Raw genomic sequence first — 23,618 nt, forward strand, 5'->3', positions numbered from 1 at the left:
CGGAAGAGTCTAGATCAAATAAATGATTGGTGCCAGAACCAATGCCTAAAATTATATGTGAAAAAATGCATCATCATCATACCCTTTGGAAAGTCAAATACCCCTGCAAATTACATCAATAGCACGCCCCTTACAGTGAACTCAGAGGTGAGAGATCTAGGTATGCTGATAAATAATAGCCTGAACTTTAACCATCATGTGTCCACAATGGTAACATAATCCTTTTATTTGTATATGACACAATCCCAGCAATAAACCTCCAAGATCCTCACCTCCAAAACACGAACAAGTAAAAATATTAGGAAAACACAAGGATGAGGAACTCCACGATAATGCAGCAACAGAACATGTCTTTATTAATACAAAAGAACAGGAAAGATGAGCGCTTTCTCGTACACACTGTACGCTTCTTCAGATCTAAATCATGTAAAATATGGCAGGCCTTATATAATGCTTCCAATTATCCATTAAGTAATTAGCATCCTAATCAATTAGTCAAAATGTAAAGTCAAATATTCTAATTGATAGTTAACCACTCAGCAAGGGTACTGAAGAACATTTCTTGTTGCTGCAAACAGCAGCTTTGCGCTCACTACTAACATTCTAAAAACATTCTAAAAACAATTAAACTATATAATACATAATGCAATATTAATAAATATATTCAGATAGTACTTCATATTAAAACCCATGTATATAAACCATAATATTTAACAAGTTACATAAAATTGATTCAATTTTAAAAACATCCATAGAGACAAAGCGCCTAGGTAAAGTGCATATGCATGATAAAAATCAAGAAATACTAACAACGAAACAGTTCTCTAAGAGCTCTATTTCATAGAAGTTTCGCTGCACAAAACTGTTTATAATGTATCAAACAACAAAGTGAAAAATCATTCGAAGATCACTTCACGCTGTTTAAACATTTACAGCGCTCTTGGAAAAACATAGTAACTCAACCCCAATAGGAGCATCTAGCTCACTAAACCAAACCGTCAGAAAAACATAATACATGAACCTATTTAATCCTGAGACTATTCACTAAATATAAGAACATAGTGAGACTAACACTCCTCAACTTAGCTTGGCGCCTTACATAGTATATATTATTTATTTTTTTTTTTATTTTTTATTATTTATTATTTATTTATATAAATATAGATGACACCCATAAAGGAACCAGGGGAACATATTGTAAATAAAATCTATATGTAATCAAGAAGTATTTTGTCTGAGAAGCATATAAAGTAAAACTACCTAGAAACGAACCACTTATAAGATGTTACTTATGTAAATTTATTTAATATTTATTATTTATTCAAATATTTGATCAAATATTCTATATCCATAAATGAAAACCGATAAAAATTTTTAATAACTATAGCTTAGAACTATGTAACAGAAGCAATTTGGGTTAAAGATAACCCGGATGCTTAATATCTATATCTTAAGTATCAAATACCCTAAGTATCAAAAATGATATCGATACATTACATAGTGCATAACACAAAAATGTGTAGATATAATACATCTTATAAATAGATAATAGAAAATGTATATACAATCCTAATGTCATTTAAAAAATGCTGCTAGTAGTGGTAAAATTAATACATCACCATCTAAGTATATGGATGTATATCCTTACTTTATATCTAACATAGGGGTATATAACTCACTTTAAGGTGTTTATAACATAAATTAATGTATGTATAAACGGTCTCAAAAGGGACCTAGAAATAGAAATTAAAAATATATAAAAATAATAATTAATAAAATAAAATAAACTGCCACTTAGAGAATTTCTCAAGGACCATTAATATAGGAAAATAGAAACTTTCTATTATTTCAAGCTTCTTTTTTTCAGAACTGATCTAACACTAACATACTGGTTAAGGCCTGGAGTATAGTGTGCTTTAAACCTTAGAATCCATTGTAACTCTATGCTTTCTAGATCGTTGAAAATATCACCTTTCCTAGCATTGGGATGTATCAATTGCAGTGTCCTAAATCTAAAACTATGTTCTGTATTATTCAGAATATGTTTAGTTAAAGCACTTTTTGGGTCTTTCTTTCTAATATCATGAATATGGTTGTATATACGTTCCTTTAGAGATCTTGTAGTCATCCCAATGTAGAATGCATCACAGTTCAAACAGTTAGCTAAATAAATTAAATTTGAACTGGTGCAGGTTGATCTAAAACTTGGTTTAAATTTAATGTTTAGCTTGGGGTGCGTAAACTCTATGTCTTCTGAGATATACATGCACATGTTGCACCGGTTACATGGAAAGGTGCCAGTCTTAACCCAGCGGGATGATTCACCTTCAAGGTTTTTCTGTATCTTAGTAACAGTCCTGCTCGTGTCTTGTTCAAGTTTTTCCATACACAATAGTCTTTTAAGATTCTTACTATTAGTGTACAGAAAATTAGGTTTCATTCCTACAATGTCCTTTATCTCATTGTTGGTGAGTAATATACCCCAATTTTTACGAATAATGTTAGTGATATTACCATTGTCACTAGTGTATCTCGTCAGAAAAGGTATAGTTTCCTTCAATAGCTTAGGTGAATTATAAATCTTCTGATGTGGCTTCCTAGATATAAAGGGGGTGGGGGTGCTTACTGTTGATGATTTAACCCGCTGAATTAGTTGTTTATTATAGTTCCTTTCTATGAACATATCATCTAGTTTTGCTAGTTGTTCTCTTCTGTCTTCCTGTTCATTACATAACTTATTAATCCTCATGTGTTGACTCTTAACAATGTTCTGAAATATATGCCTGGGATGCATGCTAGTAAATTCTAGTAGAGTATTCTTCCAGCATGATTTCCTGTAAATAGTGTGGCCCAATTTTCCATACTCATCTTTGGTAATAGTCACATCTAAAAAATTAACTTCAGTTGTAGAATGTTCAAATGTGAATCTAAAAAAAGATGTTGTACTTTCTAGATCCTCCACCATATCCAGAAACTCTTGTAAAGTACCATTCCAAAAGATTAGTATGTCATCTACGAATCTTTTATAAATGAGTGCCTTATCAAAACAAGAATGTTTGAACAAATGCATGCATTCCCAGTAGTAGACAACAAGATTTGCATAGCTGTTTGCACAGGGAGTGCCCATGGCCACTCCCCATTGTTGCAAATATAACTTTTTGTCATACATAAAGACATTGTTATTCAACACAAGATCTAAGATGGCATTCAGTAAAATTTTGTCATCATTACTATAACAATCAGTATTATGCAGAATATGTCTAATAGCTTCAGAACCATATCCATTAGGAATAGATGTAAAGAGGTTTCTCATATCCATGGTAATGAGGATAGTATCTTTAGAAACACCCTCTTTAAGACTAACCAAGACCTCTAACAACTGATAGGTATCTTTCAAAATTGAACCAATTTCATTAATGATGGGTCTAAGCTTCCGTTCAACAAAAACTGACATTGTTTCCGTGACCCACCCTTCACCTACCACTATAGGTCGTAATGGTGGCGGGATTATCCCTTTATGTACCTTCGGTAATCCTTTTATATAAGGAATCTTCGGTTGTTCTATCATAAAGTATTGATATAGATCTTGATCTAACTGCCTGCACATCAAGAAATCATAAAGTTCCTGATGTACAGAAAAGATAACTTTTGTAAGGTCACTAACAAGGATCTCTTTGTATGTGTCAGTCTCTCTGAGCATAGTAAGCATAGATGTATTATAAGTAATGTAGTCTAAGACCACCACCCCACCCCCTTTATCTGCAGGCTTGATAACTATTTTTTCGTCATGCTGTAATGCATAAAGAGCTTCCCATTCAATGTGTGACAAATTAGTATATAAGTTCGCTTTTCTTGCACTATTAAAATAACTATAAAAATCTATTTCGCAAGCTTTGATGAAACATTCTGTGACAGGTGTCTGTGTGGGTGTAAAAACACTTTTCTTTCTAAACCACTTATTCTGTTCTTGATTAGCAGCATTGCATTGCATTTTGTTTTTAAACATACATTTTAGATTAACTTTGCGAGTAAACAGCCGCAGGTCAGTGAGAACTTCACTTATATTACTAACCTGGGCTGGAATAAAGGATAAACCCTTATTCAATAAATTATAGTCAGTCTCCGTGAGGGTCCTTTTCGATAAATTAAAAACTAAGTCCGTTGTTCTCTTTTCCGATTTCTGTTGTTTGATGTCATCTCTTCTCCTGAGAACTTCCTCTTGGTGCGACCTCTGCTTCTCGACCTGCTTTGAAAATTCCGCCGAAACTTTAGCGGAAGAGGTAAAAAACCTTCAATATTCCCATGTTTGATTTTTGGTTTGGCGCCTCGTAAATTTTCATCTTGTTGGACTAAGGCTTGCTGATTACAAGGAGGAGTGTCTCTAATGATGTTGTTTTGCATCTGCGTCAGGGAAGAAGACGTCAAAGGTATTGCGTTTGTAACAGCTGATTCCTTTAAGGTGGAACCCACATTCGTCACTGCTGAGGCATAGCTCTGGTTTAGAAGGAAACCTTGACCAGAGTCTGTATCAGTAGAAAATGCATGCTCATTAGGGCGAGTTTCATTATATCTTGGCCAGGAAAAGACATTGTTGTTAGCAAAGTCAATGTGGTCCCTATGGAGTTTATGCGTTTTTATTTGCTGTAGCTTATCACCATAGGCAAACAGTTGACTAAACATATTGTCCAATCTCTGCTGGAAGCTGTCCTCCTTAAAAGTGGTAGAAATGTCTTTGCTTAGGGATTCAGCTCGTGAGTGAAGATCTTTCTCTATAGGAAGGAAATGTTCAATCAATAGTCTTATGTAACTGAACCCCAAATCAAGATTCAGTTGTTGCCACTTCCGAAGTACCTCAGGGTGAGTTTCCCCGTATGAGGGCATAACCAACACCCTCATACCTCTAGGAATCAGTTTAAAATGAAGACATGCTTCTAAATGGCGTCTTTGCCAAGTTAGTCTATATAATTTATATAATGTGTTCTCTAGTTCACGAAAAATAGTATTAAAATCTTTCATTCTGTCAATGTTACCTTTGTCAGTATTTGGTATGGTAGCTGTATGTTCCATATTGATAGTTAGTAACGGATTCTCTTTGGATTCCAATAGGCTATTCCATTGTCTTTTCGACTTGTTCGGAGCATAGTCCAGCTCTATTGCAATAGCATCCATCGCGTGTGGTTAGCCAAGGATAAAGTAAAAAGGCAAATGTATATGACACAATCCCAGCAATAAACCTCCAAGATCCTCACCTCCAAAACACGAACAAGTAAAAATATTAGGAAAACACAAGGATGAGGAACTCCACGATGATGCAGCAACAGAACACGTCTTTATTAATACAAAAGAACAGGAAAGATGAGCGCTTTCTCGTACACACTGTACGCTTCTTCAGATCTAAATCATGTAAAATATGGCAGGCCTTATATAATGCTTCCAATTATGCATTAAGTAATTAGCATCCTAATCAATTAGTCAAAATGTAAAGTCAAATATTCTAATTGATAGTTAACCACTCAGCAAGGGTACTGAAGAACATTTCTTGTTGCTGCAAACAGCAGCTTTGCGCTCACTACTAACATTCTAAAAACATTCTAAAAACAATTAAACTATATAATACATAATGCAATATTAATAAATTCATTCAGATAGTACTTCATATTAAAACCCATGTATATAAACCATAATATATAACAAGTTACATAAAATTGATTCAATTTTAAAAACATCCATAGAGACAAAGCGCCTAGGTAAAGTGCATATGCATGATAAAAATCAAGAAATACTAACAACGAAACAGTTCTCTAAGAGCTCTATTTCATAGAAGTTTCGCTGCACAAAACTGTTTATAATGTATCAAACAACAAAGTGAAAAATCATTCGAAGATCACTTCACGCTGTTTAAACATTTACAGCGCTCTTGGAAAAACATAGTAACTCAACCCCAATAGGAGCATCTAGCTCACTAAACCAAACCGTCAGAAAAACATAATACATGAACCTATTTAATCCTGAGACTATTCACTAAATATAAGAACATAGTGAGACTAACACTCCTCAACTTAGCTTGGCGCCTTACATAGTATATATTATTTATTTTTATTTTTATTATTTATTATTTATTTATATAAATATAGATGACACCCATAAAGGAACCAGGGGAACATATTGTAAATAAAATCTATATGTAATCAAGAAGTATTTTGTCTGAGAAGCATATAAAGTAAAACTACCTAGAAACGAACCACTTATAAGATGTTACTTATGTAAATTTATTTAATATTTATTATTTATTCAAATATTTGATCAAATATTCTATATCCATAAATGAAAACCGATAAAAATTTTTAATAACTATAGCTTAGAACTATGTAACAGAAGCAATTTGGGTTAAAGATAACCCGGATGCTAAATATTATATCTTAAGTATCAAATACCCTAAGTATCAAAAATGATATCGATACATTACATAGTGCATAACACAAAAATGTGTAGATATAATACATCTTATAAATAGATAATAGAAAATGTATATACAATCCTAATGTCATTTAAAAAATGCTGCTAGTAGTGGTAAAATTAATACATCACCATCTAAGTATATGGATGTATATCCTTACTTTATATCTAACATAGGGGTATATAACTCACTTTAAGGTGTTTATAACATAAATTAATGTATGTATAAACGGTCTCAAAAAGGGACCTAGAAATAGAAATTAAAAAATATATAAAAAATAATAATTAATAAAATAAAATAAACTGCCACTTAGAGAATTTCTCAAGGACCATTAATATAGGAAAATAGAAACTTTCTATTATTTCAAGCTTCTTTTTTTCAGAACTGATCTAACACTAACATACTGGTTAAGGCCTGGAGTATAGTGTGCTTTAAACCTTAGAATCCATTGTAACTCTATGCTTTCTAGATCGTTGAAAATATCACCTTTCCTAGCATTGGGATGTATCAATTGCAGTGTCCTAAATCTAAAACTATGTTCTGTATTATTCAGAATATGTTTAGTTAAAGCACTTTTTGGGTCTTTCTTTCTAATATCATGAATATGGTTGTATATACGTTCCTTTAGAGATCTTGTAGTCATCCCAATGTAGAATGCATCACAGTTCAAACAGTTAGCTAAATAAATTAAATTTGAACTGGTGCAGGTTGATCTAAAACTTGGTTTAAATTTAATGTTTAGCTTGGGGTGCGTAAACTCTATGTCTTCTGAGATATACATGCACATGTTGCACGGTTACATGGAAAGGTGCCAGTCTTAACCCAGCGGGATGATTCACCTTCAAGGTTTTTCTGTATCTTAGTAACAGTCCTGCTCGTGTCTTGTTCAAGTTTTTCCATACACAATAGTCTTTTAAGATTCTTACTATTAGTGTACAGAAAATTAGGTTTCATTCCTACAATGTCCTTTATCTCATTGTTGGTGAGTAATATACCCCAATTTTTACGAATAATGTTAGTGATATTACCATTGTCACTAGTGTATCTCGTCAGAAAAGGTATAGTTTCCTTCAATAGCTTAGGTGAATTATAAATCTTCTGATGTGGCTTCCTAGATATAAAGGGGGTGGGGGTGCTTACTGTTGATGATTTAACCCGCTGAATTAGTTGTTTATTATAGTTCCTTTCTATGAACATATCATCTAGTTTTGCTAGTTGTTCTCTTCTGTCTTCCTTTTATCCTTTTATTTGGCACAACTCTTAAGTAAATGTATGGCATTCAGATCCAAGGAAATTATAGTCCCACTGTATTCAGCCCTCACTAGACCAATAATCGAGTACAGTGTGCCATTTGGCATGGACTTGACTAGGCACTTACAGCAGCTGAAGCAACCTCAGAGGTTCCTCACAAAGAAAACACAGAGTGTAAACAACATGAACTAGGCAGATACAGTAAAAGCCATATCTCTTTACTCTGTCTTCTACTGACTAGTAAGGAGTGACCTAGGCCTGACCTACAAGGCACTCACAAATCCAGTCCTGATGGAGCTGCTAAACATTTGCAAGTCAAACAGCATGAGGGTCACCTGAACTAAGGATCTAAACTCAGTCAGCGACTCAAACAAAACATGCTGGAGAGACAGATGTGTCTCAGAAATTGCCCCTTCTTGAGAACAGGCTTCCTATTCACATTAAGCAGAACCCTTCCCTGGACCTCTTCAAACACAATTTGGATCAATGGATAGGGAATCTCAAACTCACACCTGGGGTAATGCCTGTGTCCCTTATGGACAGGGGCAATATGTAAGACGCTCAATGCGCATCCACAAAACCATGTCATTTTCTTGTCCCTAGAGCAAATATATTGGGTAAAATTGGGTTACATTGGCTAGGCTTGTAATGGTCCTTAAGCCATTGGCCTAGAAATCATCTATGAACCTTTAAATGTTTGGCGTATTGAAAATGGGATTAAATTAAATACTAAAAAATACAACACTGTCACATTTGTCAGACAAACCTTCTACCCAGCAATTAGCATTAATAATAGCACTTCAAAATGAAAATATAAAGAATGTTGGTTGATAATTCTCCTCTGGCCACCATGTAGCAACAGCTGTCAGGAAATCCTCTTACCTGGTGCATCTGATTGCCAAGGGGAAAGTCATTCAGTTTAAAAGAAGCTATTTTACCCTTGTATTCGGCAACGGTCAGACTAATTAAATAATACAATGCAGCCTTTGGGATGTATCTCACCAGATATATCACACAGCTGGGAAGAACCCAGAGGTTCCCAATAAAGAGGATTACAGGCTTAAACTCCATATGCTAGCAAAAAAAGATGAGAAGCAGCGTCTCTCTTTTCAGTGTCTTATGGGTTTCTCAGAGGAGAGTCATTTCTTGCCTTCAGAGCAATCAGGAATTCAAAAGACTAAGATGTCTTGTATCTTTATAAATCCAGCAATCAAACAAATACCAGAACAAGAGATCTAAACCTACTTCAGCAGATCAATAAAACAAGGTGAAGAGACGGGACTTGTTGCTTAGCATCTCCCTTACCGCTGGAAGAGACTCTCCCTGCAAATAAACCAGTGCGATACACTATCCTCCTTAAAACTGGAACTGCATAACTGGACAAGTATTCAGAAATTCACCCTAGTTATCTCTGGGCACATCTCTCCTTGATAAGGGAAGCAGTGTTGATTGCATACAATATTTATAATACAACTCTCATTACGGCAAAATCAGAAGTGCTCCACAAGGGACTCGGTTTGTTCCCACTTATTCGGTGACTGAAGAGGTTTTGGTTAATGATGTGACTTCTTTTTGCAGGAAATTGAATTTACAGTTACACTTTGCATAGCTCTCAACCTTCCACCTCCAAAATGAGGAACACTAGCCCTCATAATGTGGAACAAATGGGCAAAATGTGGAACACATACTAATGGCTTACTAACAACTTCAACTAGGAAGGTCACAGGATGGTTAAAATATGCTGGTTTTACTTGTAAGAAGATCTTTTAATGAATTAATATGATTAATTTCTGTTTACCATGGATTTCAATTAAAAACATTCCTAACACTGAATGTGTGACAGACTCTTTCAATGTGGAACTTTGAGGAACATGAACTTTTTAAGACCCCAAATAAGGTACGTTCCTCGTAATGAGGTACACTTGAGAGGTATGACACTTTGATAAAGATATACAGGGTGATCCGCAGTTAAGTTTTAAAAGTTCTTTCTATCCCCAATGAATAAATGTGTGCCAAGTTTTCCAACAAAATGAATTGAAAGATTTGCATTTTAATTTTAGATTCAATAAGCAATAATAAAAATGTGGCCCCTAAGCAATATTGTGCATTACATTCTTTACGTAATAATAATAAGGTGGTTATTAATAATGGTGACAAGGGGGGGGGTGCAGTGGTAGTATGGGACTGGGCTCTCTATGTGCAAGAGGACTTTAAACAGTTGATGGATGCACAATTTTATCAGAAAATGGTTTTGGACCCACCACTGCATTTTAAAAGGGATATATATACCTTAATATTTCTTGCCTTGGATGAGGGAATTATTACAAAAAATACCTTATATCATTTGACAGTGTCTAACTCTTCTGCTCAATATTTTTACGTGTTGCCTAAAAAATACATAAAAATCCTACATGCCCCCCCCCCCCCCGGGGACCCATAGTTTTGGGTCATGGTTCTTTGACCAAGCCTCTTTCAGCTTTTCTAACTCAGTATTTAAAGCCTTTGGTGGTTAGTGTAAGACCATAAATAAAGGACACCACTGAATTTCTTAATATTGTACAGGACATGCAGTTGGAAACCTCATGTTATGTGTACTTTGGACATTAAATCATTATACATAAATATTCCTCATTTGGCTGGGTTACTGGCTTTAGATTTTTTGGTTAAACAAGTTATGCTTATATAGCCCTAGATTTAATAAGTTTTTACTTTGTTAAACTGATCACGTACCTACATAAATGTTTTATCTTAATGGTGATTATTACCTCCAGCTTAAAGGTTCAGCAATGTGGGCATCTTTTGCTCCCATTTCTGATGACATTTTTATTGGTTATTTAGAACAGCAAATGATTTATGATGATAGGCATAACATTTTTTTGGATGAGATTGATATCTTGCATTGATACCTTGACTGTTGGATGGTTTGGAAATCTGATACTGTATATTTACAGGAGTGTATGCAATATTTAAATGACAATTGGGATTTACAGTTTACTGTCTTATGACATACAACAGATTTCTTTTCTGGATGTTAAAATAGTTAAAAATACTGATGGTACACTTATTAATTCACTTTCTTGTAGAGTTCCACTATAATTCTCTGTTGGATGTAAATAGTTGCCATCCACCATATATTAGAAATATTCCACCATCTCATTTTTTGCGGGCTAAAAGAATTTGCTCATCTATTGAAGAGCTAAATATACATAACGAGGAATTGGTTGGCAGATTTTTAGCTAGAGGTTACAATAGGCTGACATTCATTGAGTTATGAATTTGGCTCCATCTAAAGACAGGACATCTTTATTAAAATACAAAACAAAGAATAAAAGGGACAAATGTATAAGCTTTATTACTAATTTTGGTAGTAATACTAGGGCTTTCTGTTTGACTGAGAATCATTGGGGGGAAACTTGATGAATACCAGGTTAGCACAGTTATTGCCAACTTGTTGTGCCTTTACATATAGACGTGGCAAGACCATTGGAGCTTTAATGAATCATTTCAAAAAAATGTTCCATTCTCTGTCTAATTTTCAATATTCTATGGAGGGGATACTTTTGATGGGGTGTTACCTTTGTGGATATTGCACAGTTTGCAAATTTGGTATGAAAATCAAACAATATTCATCAGCTAATACATCTAGATATTTGATATTCAGTATTTAAATATGCACATTTCTGACTGGGTTATATACTTGGTAGAATGCAGTTGTTCAGCTTTTTATATGGGACAGACATCAAGGCAACTTAAAGTACATCTTTTAGAAAATCTAAGTGACATCAGGAATTATTGGCCATCTAATGCATTATATAAACATACACTTAAACACCCCAGTGCATCCTCTACATCTACTGCTATAGACTGTATTACTTCAATGGGGACTAATAAGTTGGACTGGCATCAAGTGTTAAATAAAAGAAAAAGTTTTTAGATTAAGTTGGGGGCGTGGAATTCTCTTGGCTTAATTGATGTATTATGAATGGATTGATTTTCTACAGGGTGGGTTTAACTCTCTATATTTGCTGGTGATTCATGTTTTTTTTGGATGTGTTTTTCTCAAGATTTGTTACTGCACTGATAAAGGCTTTGGCCGAAACTAGTTTGCCTTTTGTACTGTAATACTGTTAACAAGTATAACAATATAAATATTTAACTGAAGTTGTGTGCTGGCTGTTATTTTTGGTACAAGATTTAGAAGCCCTGAACTTCCTATGATGTACATGCAGCTTTTGTTTTTGCTTTTCAGTTCCATTTCAACATGGTAACAAGCTTGAAATATCATTAAAAAAAAAAGAAAAGAAAAAACTCAGGCATGGTGGTTTCAGATCCTGCAGCACTCTAGTTCTAAGACACAATAAATAGGTAATGATAAAAATACTGTTTACTGGTGGGGTACTGCTTCTATATAATGGAACCATACCTCTATGGTGCAAGAATTCTGGGCAAAGCCAAAAATAATGGGGAATTAAAGGTCCAAAATCAGAGAGAAATTTTAAATTTTGCTTTTATCAACTTTGAAACTTGCTAGAATAAAAGGTTTTACATAGCATACATTTTTGAATGATATGAAACCTGAACTCAAATGTTTGTCATAGTGACTTTAATTCTCCATGATTTTCTAGAAAACCACAAGTTTGTGAGGGATAGGCCATAATCTTGTTCTTCTTTTGGCTTTTCTCATTAGGGGTCTCCACAGCGGAACAACGGTCTGCAGAATGATTGGCTGTGGAGTTTTACGGTGTTGAGTTGCCAGCTTAGCACACAATTTTCCACAGAAGGCACACACATGCACACACTCATACCTAGAAGAAACTAACAAGATCACAGAGATGACATGCAGACTGCACAGAAGGCACTCCAGCCAAGAATCAAACTGGAGAACCTCTTGTTATGAGGTGGCAACACTAACAGTGCACCACCACAGCTGCCCAGGGATAGGCAGAGGCAAAAACATTGACATTTTGTAAAATTCTTGACAGTGTCATATATCTGCATTGAAACATGCATGCCTTTGCTGTTGTGCCACACTTACAGTGATGAGAATGATGAACAAAAAGTCTCCAACTATGCCCATGCTGTCAAATATCTTTTTTCAGTCTTCAGCATGGAGAAGTATGATGGGAACTACCTCCTGGCTACTCCCTTTGTTAGGTATGTATTCAATCACTCTACCAAGATCTCCTCTGAAGCTTCACCAAAAATGCAATTTACTTTCTGCTTTAGTCTTTGCCTGCCGACGAAAAGCAACACTAACATCTAAACTTCTACTCTACAGAAAGTTAAGAGTGAAGTACAGCAGCAGGTTAAACCATCTTCCAGGATTCAAAGGTCAAGATTTTAGGTGTTAGTTAAACTCAATCAATTACTTTTTTTTTTACTCAGTAAGTATTTAGACTTAAATTTGCTATCAAAGATGCTCCAAGGACACGCTTTTTTTGAATCTATACTTTTGACTACTCATCTATTACACACTATCTGGCAAAACTTTTGAAAACGACTAGTATTTTTTTTTCTTTCAATGATAAAATCATTTTTTTCATGACAGATCTCCAAATCTACATTGTTCCTCATTAATTTTCAAGAAATGAAGGATCATATTGCAACAGCTCAAGAAAGAGAACAGCTAAAAACATAAATTTCTAAAACTGCAACACTTACTGCCAGGCAACTCAAACTAAAACAGAACAATATTACTGTGACAAAAGGAGGTACTACCAGCACAGCTAGCTGGAATATTGTAAATAATCATACATCATTTGTGAATATCTACATGATTCATATACTTGTGTTACAAATGTATTAGAACTGTATGTTGTCTGTATATCAAACTGCTGGTATAGACGTTTGTGTTGAAAGGGTTTATAAAGTATTGAGCTCAAAGATATATCCACATTGCACCCTACTGGAAAATAACAGAAATGTATATAAACTAGTGTAACTGTGTAAATGTATATATTTTTAAAGGTGGGAACTGGAACATAGAAGGTTAACTTGCAAAACTTCAAAAAAAATAGTACAAATTGAATTATTTTATAACTGCACCATAAAATATGGTTTCAATGCAGCAAGGAGACAGGATGTCTAAAACTAGGGAGACTTCTGCATTGTCAAGTACGTGTTGTATTGTTTTATATCTTCCAGCAGCTGCAAAGATCTAAGGGCTATCCATTTTTCACAAGTAGATGCTAAAAGGCTGGCAGTTTCTAGCAATTGGGGGGGGGGGTTAGCTTGGGAACGAAAGTCAGATGACAAGAAGTGATGTCATCCTGCAAGCTAACCCAGCAGTAACATTTGAGATATTAATTTAAGAATTCTCAGAGATACAGGGTATTCTGTATTCCGACTTGGGACTCAACAACATCAGCTAGAAGATCCATTCACCACACTTGCCTTGCTCTGGAAGTAAGTTAACTAGGGTACAGTCATTTCTCTTAGATTCAGACAGGAATATAGTGAAGTATAGCTTAGATGTTTTCTTTATTTATTTGAGAGCAGCTGACCTACAATATTGTTTTAAATATTTCTTATGATTTCGAACTCTGATGTAACTGTGTTTATTTACTGAGTATTTTCTTGTTCTTTATTTATTATTAAATATATTTAAACCTATCATTGCGGCTGATATCTGAAAGAGATATTAAGTTCTGGGAGTACTTGCATATTTATTTGGTGACATTACGGGCCACTCCTAATAGCCTTGCTTTTGGTCAAACTACCATTTGGATTAATAATAACATTACACAGTAAGACTAGACACCCTTTGTGTAGGGCCTTAAAGTAGCTGATAAAAAGTTGGCTGGTGGCAGTAAGAACTACTTTATAGTCTGGGAAAAAGGGGGCACAGCAAGTAAACCTGTGCTAGTCTTTCCCAGGTGTGTGTGTGTGTGTGTGTGTGTGTGTGTGTGTGTGTGTGTGTGTGTGTGTGTGTGTGTATAAATCAAATCTCAAAGTGTGTGTGTGGGTGTGTGTGTGTGTGTGTGTGTGTGTGTGTGTGTGTGTGTGTCAGCTACTTGGGCAGGGGCACGAAACAATGGTTGGACAGAAAGGGTGCTGGAGGTCTTGGCTTGGCCACTTAGCTGAAATCTCAACTCTATGGCTCTGCCAGTGGGAAGTCTTATTGAGGATCTCAACTCTATGGCTCTGCCAGTGGGAAGTCTTATTGAGGATCTGGAGAAAGACAGAGTAACCAACCCCAGACTGACTGTGGTCTCTGTGTGCTCCTAAGAGAAATTGCACTTTACTGTGTGTATACTTGTCATCCATCTCAGTGTGTACATCCCCCACTGTTGCCAGTGGAAAGGATGGAAGCTCCTTGTTTACTGGGCTAGTGGTGGGGCATCACACTTGTCCTGAAATTTAAAAACTCTACCAGTACTACAAAACTACAGAATAACAATTAATATCACTACTGTACAAAAGCATATATCTAATTATTTTAGAACTACATAAAGTTAAAATATACTTCTTTATAAACTAATTTAAATAGTAAAGTCAATTAAAACAAAGAGGTGCCTATGATAAAGGCAATATTTAATTCCAAAGGCCTTAGGATCTTGCACTAAAATGTGTGTTTCATCAATTTCAACATATGTTTTTCTAACAATTTGTGATCCAAAAACCTGGGGCTCGATGAAGATCATGATAATCATATATATATATATATATATATATATATATATATATATATATATATATATATATATATATTTTTTTTTTGGTTAGTATGACTATCATGCAATTTGTTGCGCCCCGGATTGTTGGCTGCACTGGTGTTACGGTTCTCATCCTGTAACCACTTTACATTTCTGATGTGTCTTTTCTAATGCAAAGGACTTCATTAACAGACTCTGACAGCACTTAACACACTAATGCTGCGTCCATCACAAGACAACACTGGAGGCTTGAATTAAAATAACATTTTTTCATATTTCCAACATCTAAAGATGGAGTTTGCCTTAAGATATCAGCAAAGTTTCATATTCTTTAAGTTACTAAGCTTTCCAAACTGTGACCACTGCCCTTTTGAATTTAAGCTAGTGCAAAGAATTGCCATATGGAGCAGAGTTAACTTATGATACTTGAAGTACTTTTGTTGCTATGAGCACATTACCCACTCCAAAGGCCGGAATCTTATATGCGGCATCAACAAAACCTGCTGGAGAGGCAGGTTTGTCTCCCAGAGGCTGCCCTGTGTCTGAAATAGACTTCTTATACATGTCAAACATAGTACCTCGCTAACCCTCATCAAACGCAACCTTGATGAGTGGATGGGAAACCACAAATTTGTCCCAGGGGTTACTCCTGTGTCCCTCATTGACAGGGGCAACAGGTGCTGACTCATGTTTAAGGTTTCTTTTTGGGCATAAACCCTTGGCTAGGCTTGTAAGGGCCCCAGGGCCATTAGCCTAGTAACTACCTATGAGCCTACAACATCTGGAGAAGTGTCAAGAAATAATGGGGCAAATATTGGAAATACTAATGAATCATTGAACTGAACCAGAGTAGATGATGCTGATAGACTTAGTCAGATCATTATAAGGGATAACTTAGGAGCAAGTCAATGTGCAACAAAGGGATAAGGCTACAAAGCTAGACTGAAACACTGGTGCATTGTAAGAAGACTTACAGAAGTCATATAAATGACAAAAAGCAGTACAATTTCTATCAATATACAAAACTCTATTACACTTGAAAATATACTTAGCTAAAGAATTTGAAAAATTAAGGATTCAAAACAGAAACATACCTTGTATGGGTTACTATGTCCGTCAAAGCTCCACCTTCCAAGAACTCCATAACTACCCACAATTCGTCTCCAACAAGGTAACTGTTGTACATATCAACTACATTTTCATGATGGTAATCCCTCATAATTACAACCTATATAAGATACAAAAGTGTGGAAACATAAAAACTTCACACTTCTTTATAAAGATTACATTACAAAAATCTGTCAGTATGCAGCATTGCAAGTGATTAATGTTCCATTTAAACTGCAAAAGAAAAAGAATGTCATGCTGTTATTCTATAGCTTCTAGTTTTATGTGTTTGCAAAGCTGCAAGTTATTAGATATCAGAATACAGTCACTACCAACATGAGATGCACAAAGTAAGAACTTTTAAAAGATGTAGCAGTTTTCAGCTTAGCTCTTCTACATACTTATGTTTAGCCCAGTCCTATCCAAAGATATTACAAATTTAGTGTTCAATTCATATCATCTTCTTTGTTTGAATGTATGGATGTATGTACTGAACTTGGTTGTAAACATAAATGCACCTGATGTCTATTATGGCTAGGTGGTGTTTGAAAAAGCATCTCTAATATTGATTAATGTTCCAGTTCCTTTCCTGTATTAAACATGAATGATACTCTTTATTGCACACATTATTAGCAATTACAAAGAATGTAATCATATTGAATTAGAAAAGTGAAACTGAACCAAATTTCAAACAATTAATAAATTTAGCCACTGATGTGTGTAACAGAGAAAGTACTACTATCACTAGGATATCAAATAGATCTAAATCAAAGTGTAAACACTGGCAAATTATTTTATTACTGGAGAAATGCAATAACCACTCAACTATGTAATTAAAATATTGTAAAGTACAGCTCAAATTATACATGTACAAATCTTTCAGTATATGTAAAAATTATGTTTGACTTATTCTTAATGCTAAATTGTTGGAAAATAAAAGAGGAAAGAAAACCACAACAATAAATAGAACATGCTGGAGGGATAGATTCCTGTCACAGAAACTCCCCATGCTTTGGAACAAAATTCCAAACTACATTAGGCAGAGCCCCTCACTAACACTCAAGAGAAACCTTGACGAGTGGATGGGTAACAGAAAATACACCCCTGGGATTACTTCATTGGCTCTTCTTGACAGAGGCTCAGTTAATTAATCATTGGGGAGGCGAAAGCTGACACACTCTGGCTAGGCTTACAAATGCCCTCGGGCAGATAGCCTAGTACCTATCTATGAACCTATTAGTGGAGGCTAGTGACTTCAAAGCAAGGGGGAGGGAGCTGCAAGAAGGAAAATGAAGGGGTGAGACTAACTGGAATGCTACAGGATTCTATTACGACAGGTCAGTGACCATCACCTGCCAAACACGCGATGGTGTCAATCATTTTCATCCACAGACCACCTCTGCAGCCACTCAATATAACCACTTTATGAACTATCTGCACTTCAGATGTCCAAATGCAATCAACAAAGTCAGTTCTAGGAGAAATGTAGCAGTACACAAATAATTCATTATATCCTTTACACACTGGTCCCCACTACAGCACACCAGCACCCTCCCCACACGATTCAAATAAATTACTTTTTTATTTTGTTCACACTGTCTTACTTTTTAGCTGTTCTGTCTGACATTTTAACACACCCTAATTGGCCAAAACTCTGCTGTAATAAGTTTTTTTTAGCAACCTTTTGATTGTAAATTAAACTTTTGAGTAAGTGTAGTAAGTGAAGAAATTAAGTCTGACTGCTTTTTTATTTCAACGAAGAATAAGCTATGCCAAAGCTTAATGTTCAAAGCTAAAAAAAAATAGTAGTTCCTAATAAACTGAGATGGCAAAAGCTTGTAAAAAATATAAATCTTGTATGGAAGAGTGTCTGCCTACCTCGCGCTAAAGACAGTTACTTGAGTGGCCTAGTGGGCTGTAGCTGACAGGGGGCCTCTGTTTGAGATGTGGCAGGGGGTGATTATTTCAGGGGCTTTGGGTGCTGACTTGTCTAAAAATGGGCTAAACTCTTGGCTAGGCGTATAGGGGACTCGGAGCCAATAGCCTAATAACTTCCTATGATACCTTCTGTGTACCCCTCTGTTCTTAGATTAAGATGAAAGTAAAAGCACAAATGACCACTGGCATATACTGTACAGGTGAGAATCTGGGGGAGGAAACCAGAACTCCTGTATACAACCCCCATAGAGATAGGAGTACATGCAGGCTCCACAAAAATGGAATAACAGTCAACAACTTATCCACAGAACCAAGCGCTGTGAGCTGGCGATGATACTCACTGCACCACTGTGACAATGATCAGCTGCTTTCAAACACAACCTGCCTAGAAAATCACTGACAGTTGTGTACAATGCTGATGTTTGTTATGGAAAGTTGGAAAAAAAACATGGTCAACATGTTACCTTTAGACAACCCCCAACACAAAAAAACAGTCTCATTTTCACCACAGCCAACCCCCAAACCCAACAATTATTTACAGTGCACAATTTGGACTTCCAGTGGTGTTAAAGATACACCTATGTATCTTATGGTTCACTGTTGTCAGAATACATTGTCCAAGGTACTGCAACCCTGCCCCAACATATCTTTAAGCCTCTGAGCCCAAGGATCAAGGAGAAAACAATAAAATAATGAGGACAAAAGACCTAAATCAGGGACAGATATTATTGTTAGGAACTTAGAAAGTTGCTAAAATACTAAGTTTTGCATTACTGGCATTTTACTAAATCTAAAATTCAAATGTCTATCATTATTTAGTGACTGCACACCTCACTGATTTATCAGAGAAACCACAAAGAACAGTCCAAAATATGAGACAAAAAACAAACACAGGCAAATTATGTGAAATCAAATAAAGCTGAGTACATCTCAGTTTTGCATACAAACATATATTATACAGCTGTGCACACACACGTGATTACCATCAGTTACATCTGCATGTATGACTGACTGTGCACCCAAGAAGTTTGAAAGTGATCAAATAAATGAATAATGCACAAATCAGTGGTTACACAGGAATGTGCCTTCTCAATTTAACTACTATCAGAATACAAAATGCAACCTACTATCTGCAACCCCTCCCCTTCCACATATGACCAAACCTCTTAGCTCAAGAATCAAGCAGAAAGCTAACCAATAATGGGGGACAAAAGACCAAAATGTGGAACATATGTCCTTATAAAATGAGAACAGTATCTGCACTGGCATGTTTTTTTCGGTCTTAACTCAGTGTCTGTCATTATTAGTTTGAAGTGACTGCATTTCTCATTAATTATCAGAAAAAAAATGTCAAGGAAGAAACAGACCAAAACATGAGGCTAAATCAGACATTCTCTACATCTGTGACAGTTCAGAACACCCATGCCCCCCCCCCCCCACACAAAACACACACAGACTCACTTATAAAAAAAAAGTTACCTACTTGTATTGTCCACAAGTGACAAAGGTAGGACTAGTTATAAAAAGTCTCTAGCACTCATATTTCAAAAAAAGAAGTTATGTACTCACCATAATGTTCCATGCGAGTTGTTAAGCTCGCCTTCATTCTTTACTGATGGGTTTGGAGCCGAGGATCCAACTGCAAAAGCTCAAGGTCTTCAACCAGCTCGAGGCCAACTCCCTATCCCATGATGCACCATGATATCCCCTCAGATCTTGTTTGCTGCCTGACTACTTAGTAGTATAAATATGCCACTCAGAAAGTTGGATAAGAGACAAAGCACTCTATACGGATCTCAGGTAGACTGGATGGGGGTTGGAGGGTGGGACACAAGAATGAAGATGAGATGAACAACTCACATGGAACATTATTGTAAGTACATAACTTCTTTATGTGAAGTTGTTCTATCTCGCTCTTCATTCTTTACTGATGGGTAGTGTCCCAAGCACCATCCTCTCGGGTGGCTCACGGGAGAATATTCCTCATAACTGTAGAACCAAAGGAGGTCCTGCCCTGGAGGCCTTGTCTACTTTGTAATGAGTGATAAAGGTATGAGGTGTTGACCAGGTAAGCTGCTGCATAAATAGAGTCTAATGGTGACCTTGAAGAAAAGGCTAATGAGGCTGAAATAGCTCTAGTAGAGTGGGCCTTTACTTTTTGTTGCAAGGGGGCATTTTGTGAATTATAAATGAAGGAAATGCAATCTGATAGCTACCTTGACAAGGTTACTTTTGTCACTGGGGCACCCTTATTTGACTCTGAAAAGGAAATAACGAGTTGATCCATTGACCTGAATTGTTTCTTGCTGTCTAGGTAAAATCAGAGTTGTCTAGGAACATCAAGTTTATGCAGCATGTGTTCCATCCTATTTGTGTACTGGGAAAGAAAACTGCCAACTCAATAGATTGGTTAAGATTTGTCTCTAAACAAACTTTTGGTAAGAAGGATGGATTAGTTCTGAGTGAAAATCAGATAAGGAGGTTTGCTGGTTACGGCTTGCAGCTCGGAAATCCTCCGAGCAGAAGTAATGGCTATCAGAAAAATAGTCTTCCATGAAAGGAATTTCAAAGAACAGGATGAGGCTGGTTCGAAAGGAGGTAGTATGATTCTGGATAGAACAAAATTTAAATTCCGTGGCATGACTGAAGCTCTGATTGGTGGTCTCAAATGAATGGCACCTTTAAGAAAGGCTTTAGCAAGTTGATGCGACATGACACTGGAGCCTTGGAAACCAAGATGAAAGTTTGAAATCGCTGCTAATTGAACTCTAATGGCACCTGCAGCTGCTCCTTCATTGAATTTAGTTAGAAATTCCAATACAGATGGGATCTGAGCTAGATAAGGATCAGCATCATTCTGAGAGGCCCATAAAGAAAATCTCTTCCATTTGCTAAGATATAACTTTCTGGTAGATGATTTATGACAGGATGTTATAATATGTTGGGAACTCAGTTGAGAGGTTGTAAATCCTGGCTATTGTGAGAATTGGGGCAGACAAGCTGTCAGTTTGAGGGAATGAAGGGAAGGATGAAGAGGCCCTGATGAATGGGTCAACAGATCTGGAACTGGGTCCATCATCCAAGATGAGGCAGGAGGAAGGGAAACCAAATTTGCCAAGGCCAGTAAGGGGCTATTAGTATCATGATCCTTCCCAGGAGTGTTGCTTTCTGTAATACCTTGGGAATCAGAGGGAAGAGGGGAAAATGCATAAAGGATACCCAGGGGCCAAGTGTGCACCAGTGCATCCCTTGGGTCTTTCCCCAGCTGGGGAATTAGGGCAAAGTAGCTGCTGCATTTGGTGTTTGTTGGGGTGGCAAAAAGATCGCAGCAAGGCTGGCCACACCTGCGGAAATTTCTTTCTGCTACTTATTCCTTTAGGGACGACTTGTGAGACAGTAAGACTGCTCTGCTCAGCTTGTCTGCAATCACATTGGATTTACCCAGGATGTGTGTTGCTATCACAAAGCGCTAGGAAGAGATTGCCCACTGCCATACTGTCATGGCTTCTCGACACAGGGGGGTAAAGATTTGGTTCCTCCTTGTTTGCTGATGTACCAGACCACTGACATGTTGTCTGTCTGAAATGCAATTGTTCCCAGAGGTAGAGAGTCTTGAAAGGACTGCAATGCTAGAAGTACCGCTCTCATCTCCAGGACATTTATATGCAGATGAGCCTTGTGTTTCTTCCATGTGCCTTGCGCTGTTCTTCCCTGAAAATGCCCCCCCCCCCCCCCCAATCAAGGAAGTATCCGTGCTCACTGTGGCTATGGGATTGGGTAGAACGAATGGACATCCCTGAGATAGATGTTGAGACGTCAGCCACCACTGAAGGTCCTTCTTGTACGCATTCATTATGACAATTTGATGTGACATTAGAAGTTCCTGAAAGGACCACTGAGAGAATAGGAGCCATTGTAGAATTTACATATGCATTCGAGCGAGGGGAATGGCAATGATTGCTGCCACCATCGATCCTAGCAATTTGAGTACCATTGAGACTGGGGCTTTTTTTCCTCGGAAGTAGGTCTGATACTTGTTCTCGGAAGAGAAATTCTTTCTTGAGGCAGACAATGTCATTGAAGCTGTGTTTAGTTTTGCTCCTATGAAGACGGTCTGTTGCAATGGCGATAAGGCAGATTTTTCTGAGTTGATGGTAATCCCCAACTGATTGCATAGGTGTAAGGTTGTGTCCCTCACATGAAGATGTTGATGCTTGGTGGTGGCAGTGAGGAGCCTGTCGTCTAGATATGGAAATACATGGAATCCCAACCATCTCAGGTGAGCGGTGATTACTGCCATACATTTGGTGAACAGTCTGGGGGCTTGATAATGGCTGGCTCACAGCTAGAAGTGTAGATGATCCCTGGATGGTCTGTCCATCTTTGTGTGGTAGTACGCATCCTGAAGATCTATAGAGCACATCAAATTGTCTTTCCCCAGAGAGGGAAGTATTGACTGAAGCGACCATCCGGAACTTTGTCTTTTTTACTGACTTGTTTAGTCTGCTTAGGTCCAGAATAGGTCTCCAGTCCCCTGTTTTCTTTGGAACTAAAAAGAACCTTGAGTAAGTTCCGGATCCTCTCTGGTCTGCTGGGACTGGCTGAATGACTCTTTTGCCCAGCAACCTTTGGACCTCTAAGGCTGCTTGGTCCCTGTGACTGTGTGGAACATCTGGGATTTTCTTTACTATAGGGGGTGGAGTGGCAAAGGGAATACATTATCCTCTGGATATTCTGCTTTGTACCCAGCTATCTTTTGTTATATTTAGCCAGGTGTCTAGGTACAAAGATAGACGTCCTCCAACTGCCTCCAGATATAAACAGTTGGGCCTACTCTCAGGAGCGCTGATGGGGCTTGCCAAAGAACTGGTCTCTATCGTCCTGATTCTGCAGACCCCCCTGCCCCATGGGCGACGTCTTCCATTATTATCCCCACCTCTGCATCTAGAGGGGGTGTCACCAAGAGTGTTTTGGAAAGATCCTTGAGACTTACGGAACCATATCTTTCCACCTCCCGTCCCTTTGGGGTAAGGTCTGTTTGGGGTTGAAAAACATACTCACACAGCAGACAAGGTCTTTCCATCTTTTTCACTCCTGGTAAGAGTTCCCTTTACCATTCAAGCAAGGGGAATGGCAATGATTGCTGCCACCATCGATCCTAGCAATTTGACTACCATTGAGACTGGGGCTTTTTTTCTCAGAAGCAGGTC

At 36.9% G+C, this 23,618-nt stretch overlaps 1 protein-coding gene across 4 annotated transcripts in view; it reads right to left on the reverse strand.

Moving 5' to 3' along the window:
* Window positions 1–23,618, reverse strand: part of PAK5 (p21 (RAC1) activated kinase 5) — a 2,555,323-nt gene that overhangs the window by 433,976 nt on the left and 2,097,729 nt on the right. For all 4 annotated transcript variants that reach the window (XM_044056629.1, XM_044056641.1, XM_044056651.1 and 1 more), the window contains one exon: window positions 16,458–16,591. In XM_044056629.1, coding sequence (XP_043912564.1) covers window positions 16,458–16,591 — 134 coding nt within the window. The remainder of the gene's footprint in view (window positions 1–16,457; window positions 16,592–23,618) is intronic.

The sequence above is a fragment of the Protopterus annectens genome, chromosome 1.part2, assembly GCF_019279795.1.
Source record: "Protopterus annectens isolate FY-2018-M chromosome 1.part2, PAN1.0, whole genome shotgun sequence".
NCBI lineage: Eukaryota > Metazoa > Chordata > Ceratodontiformes > Protopteridae > Protopterus > Protopterus annectens.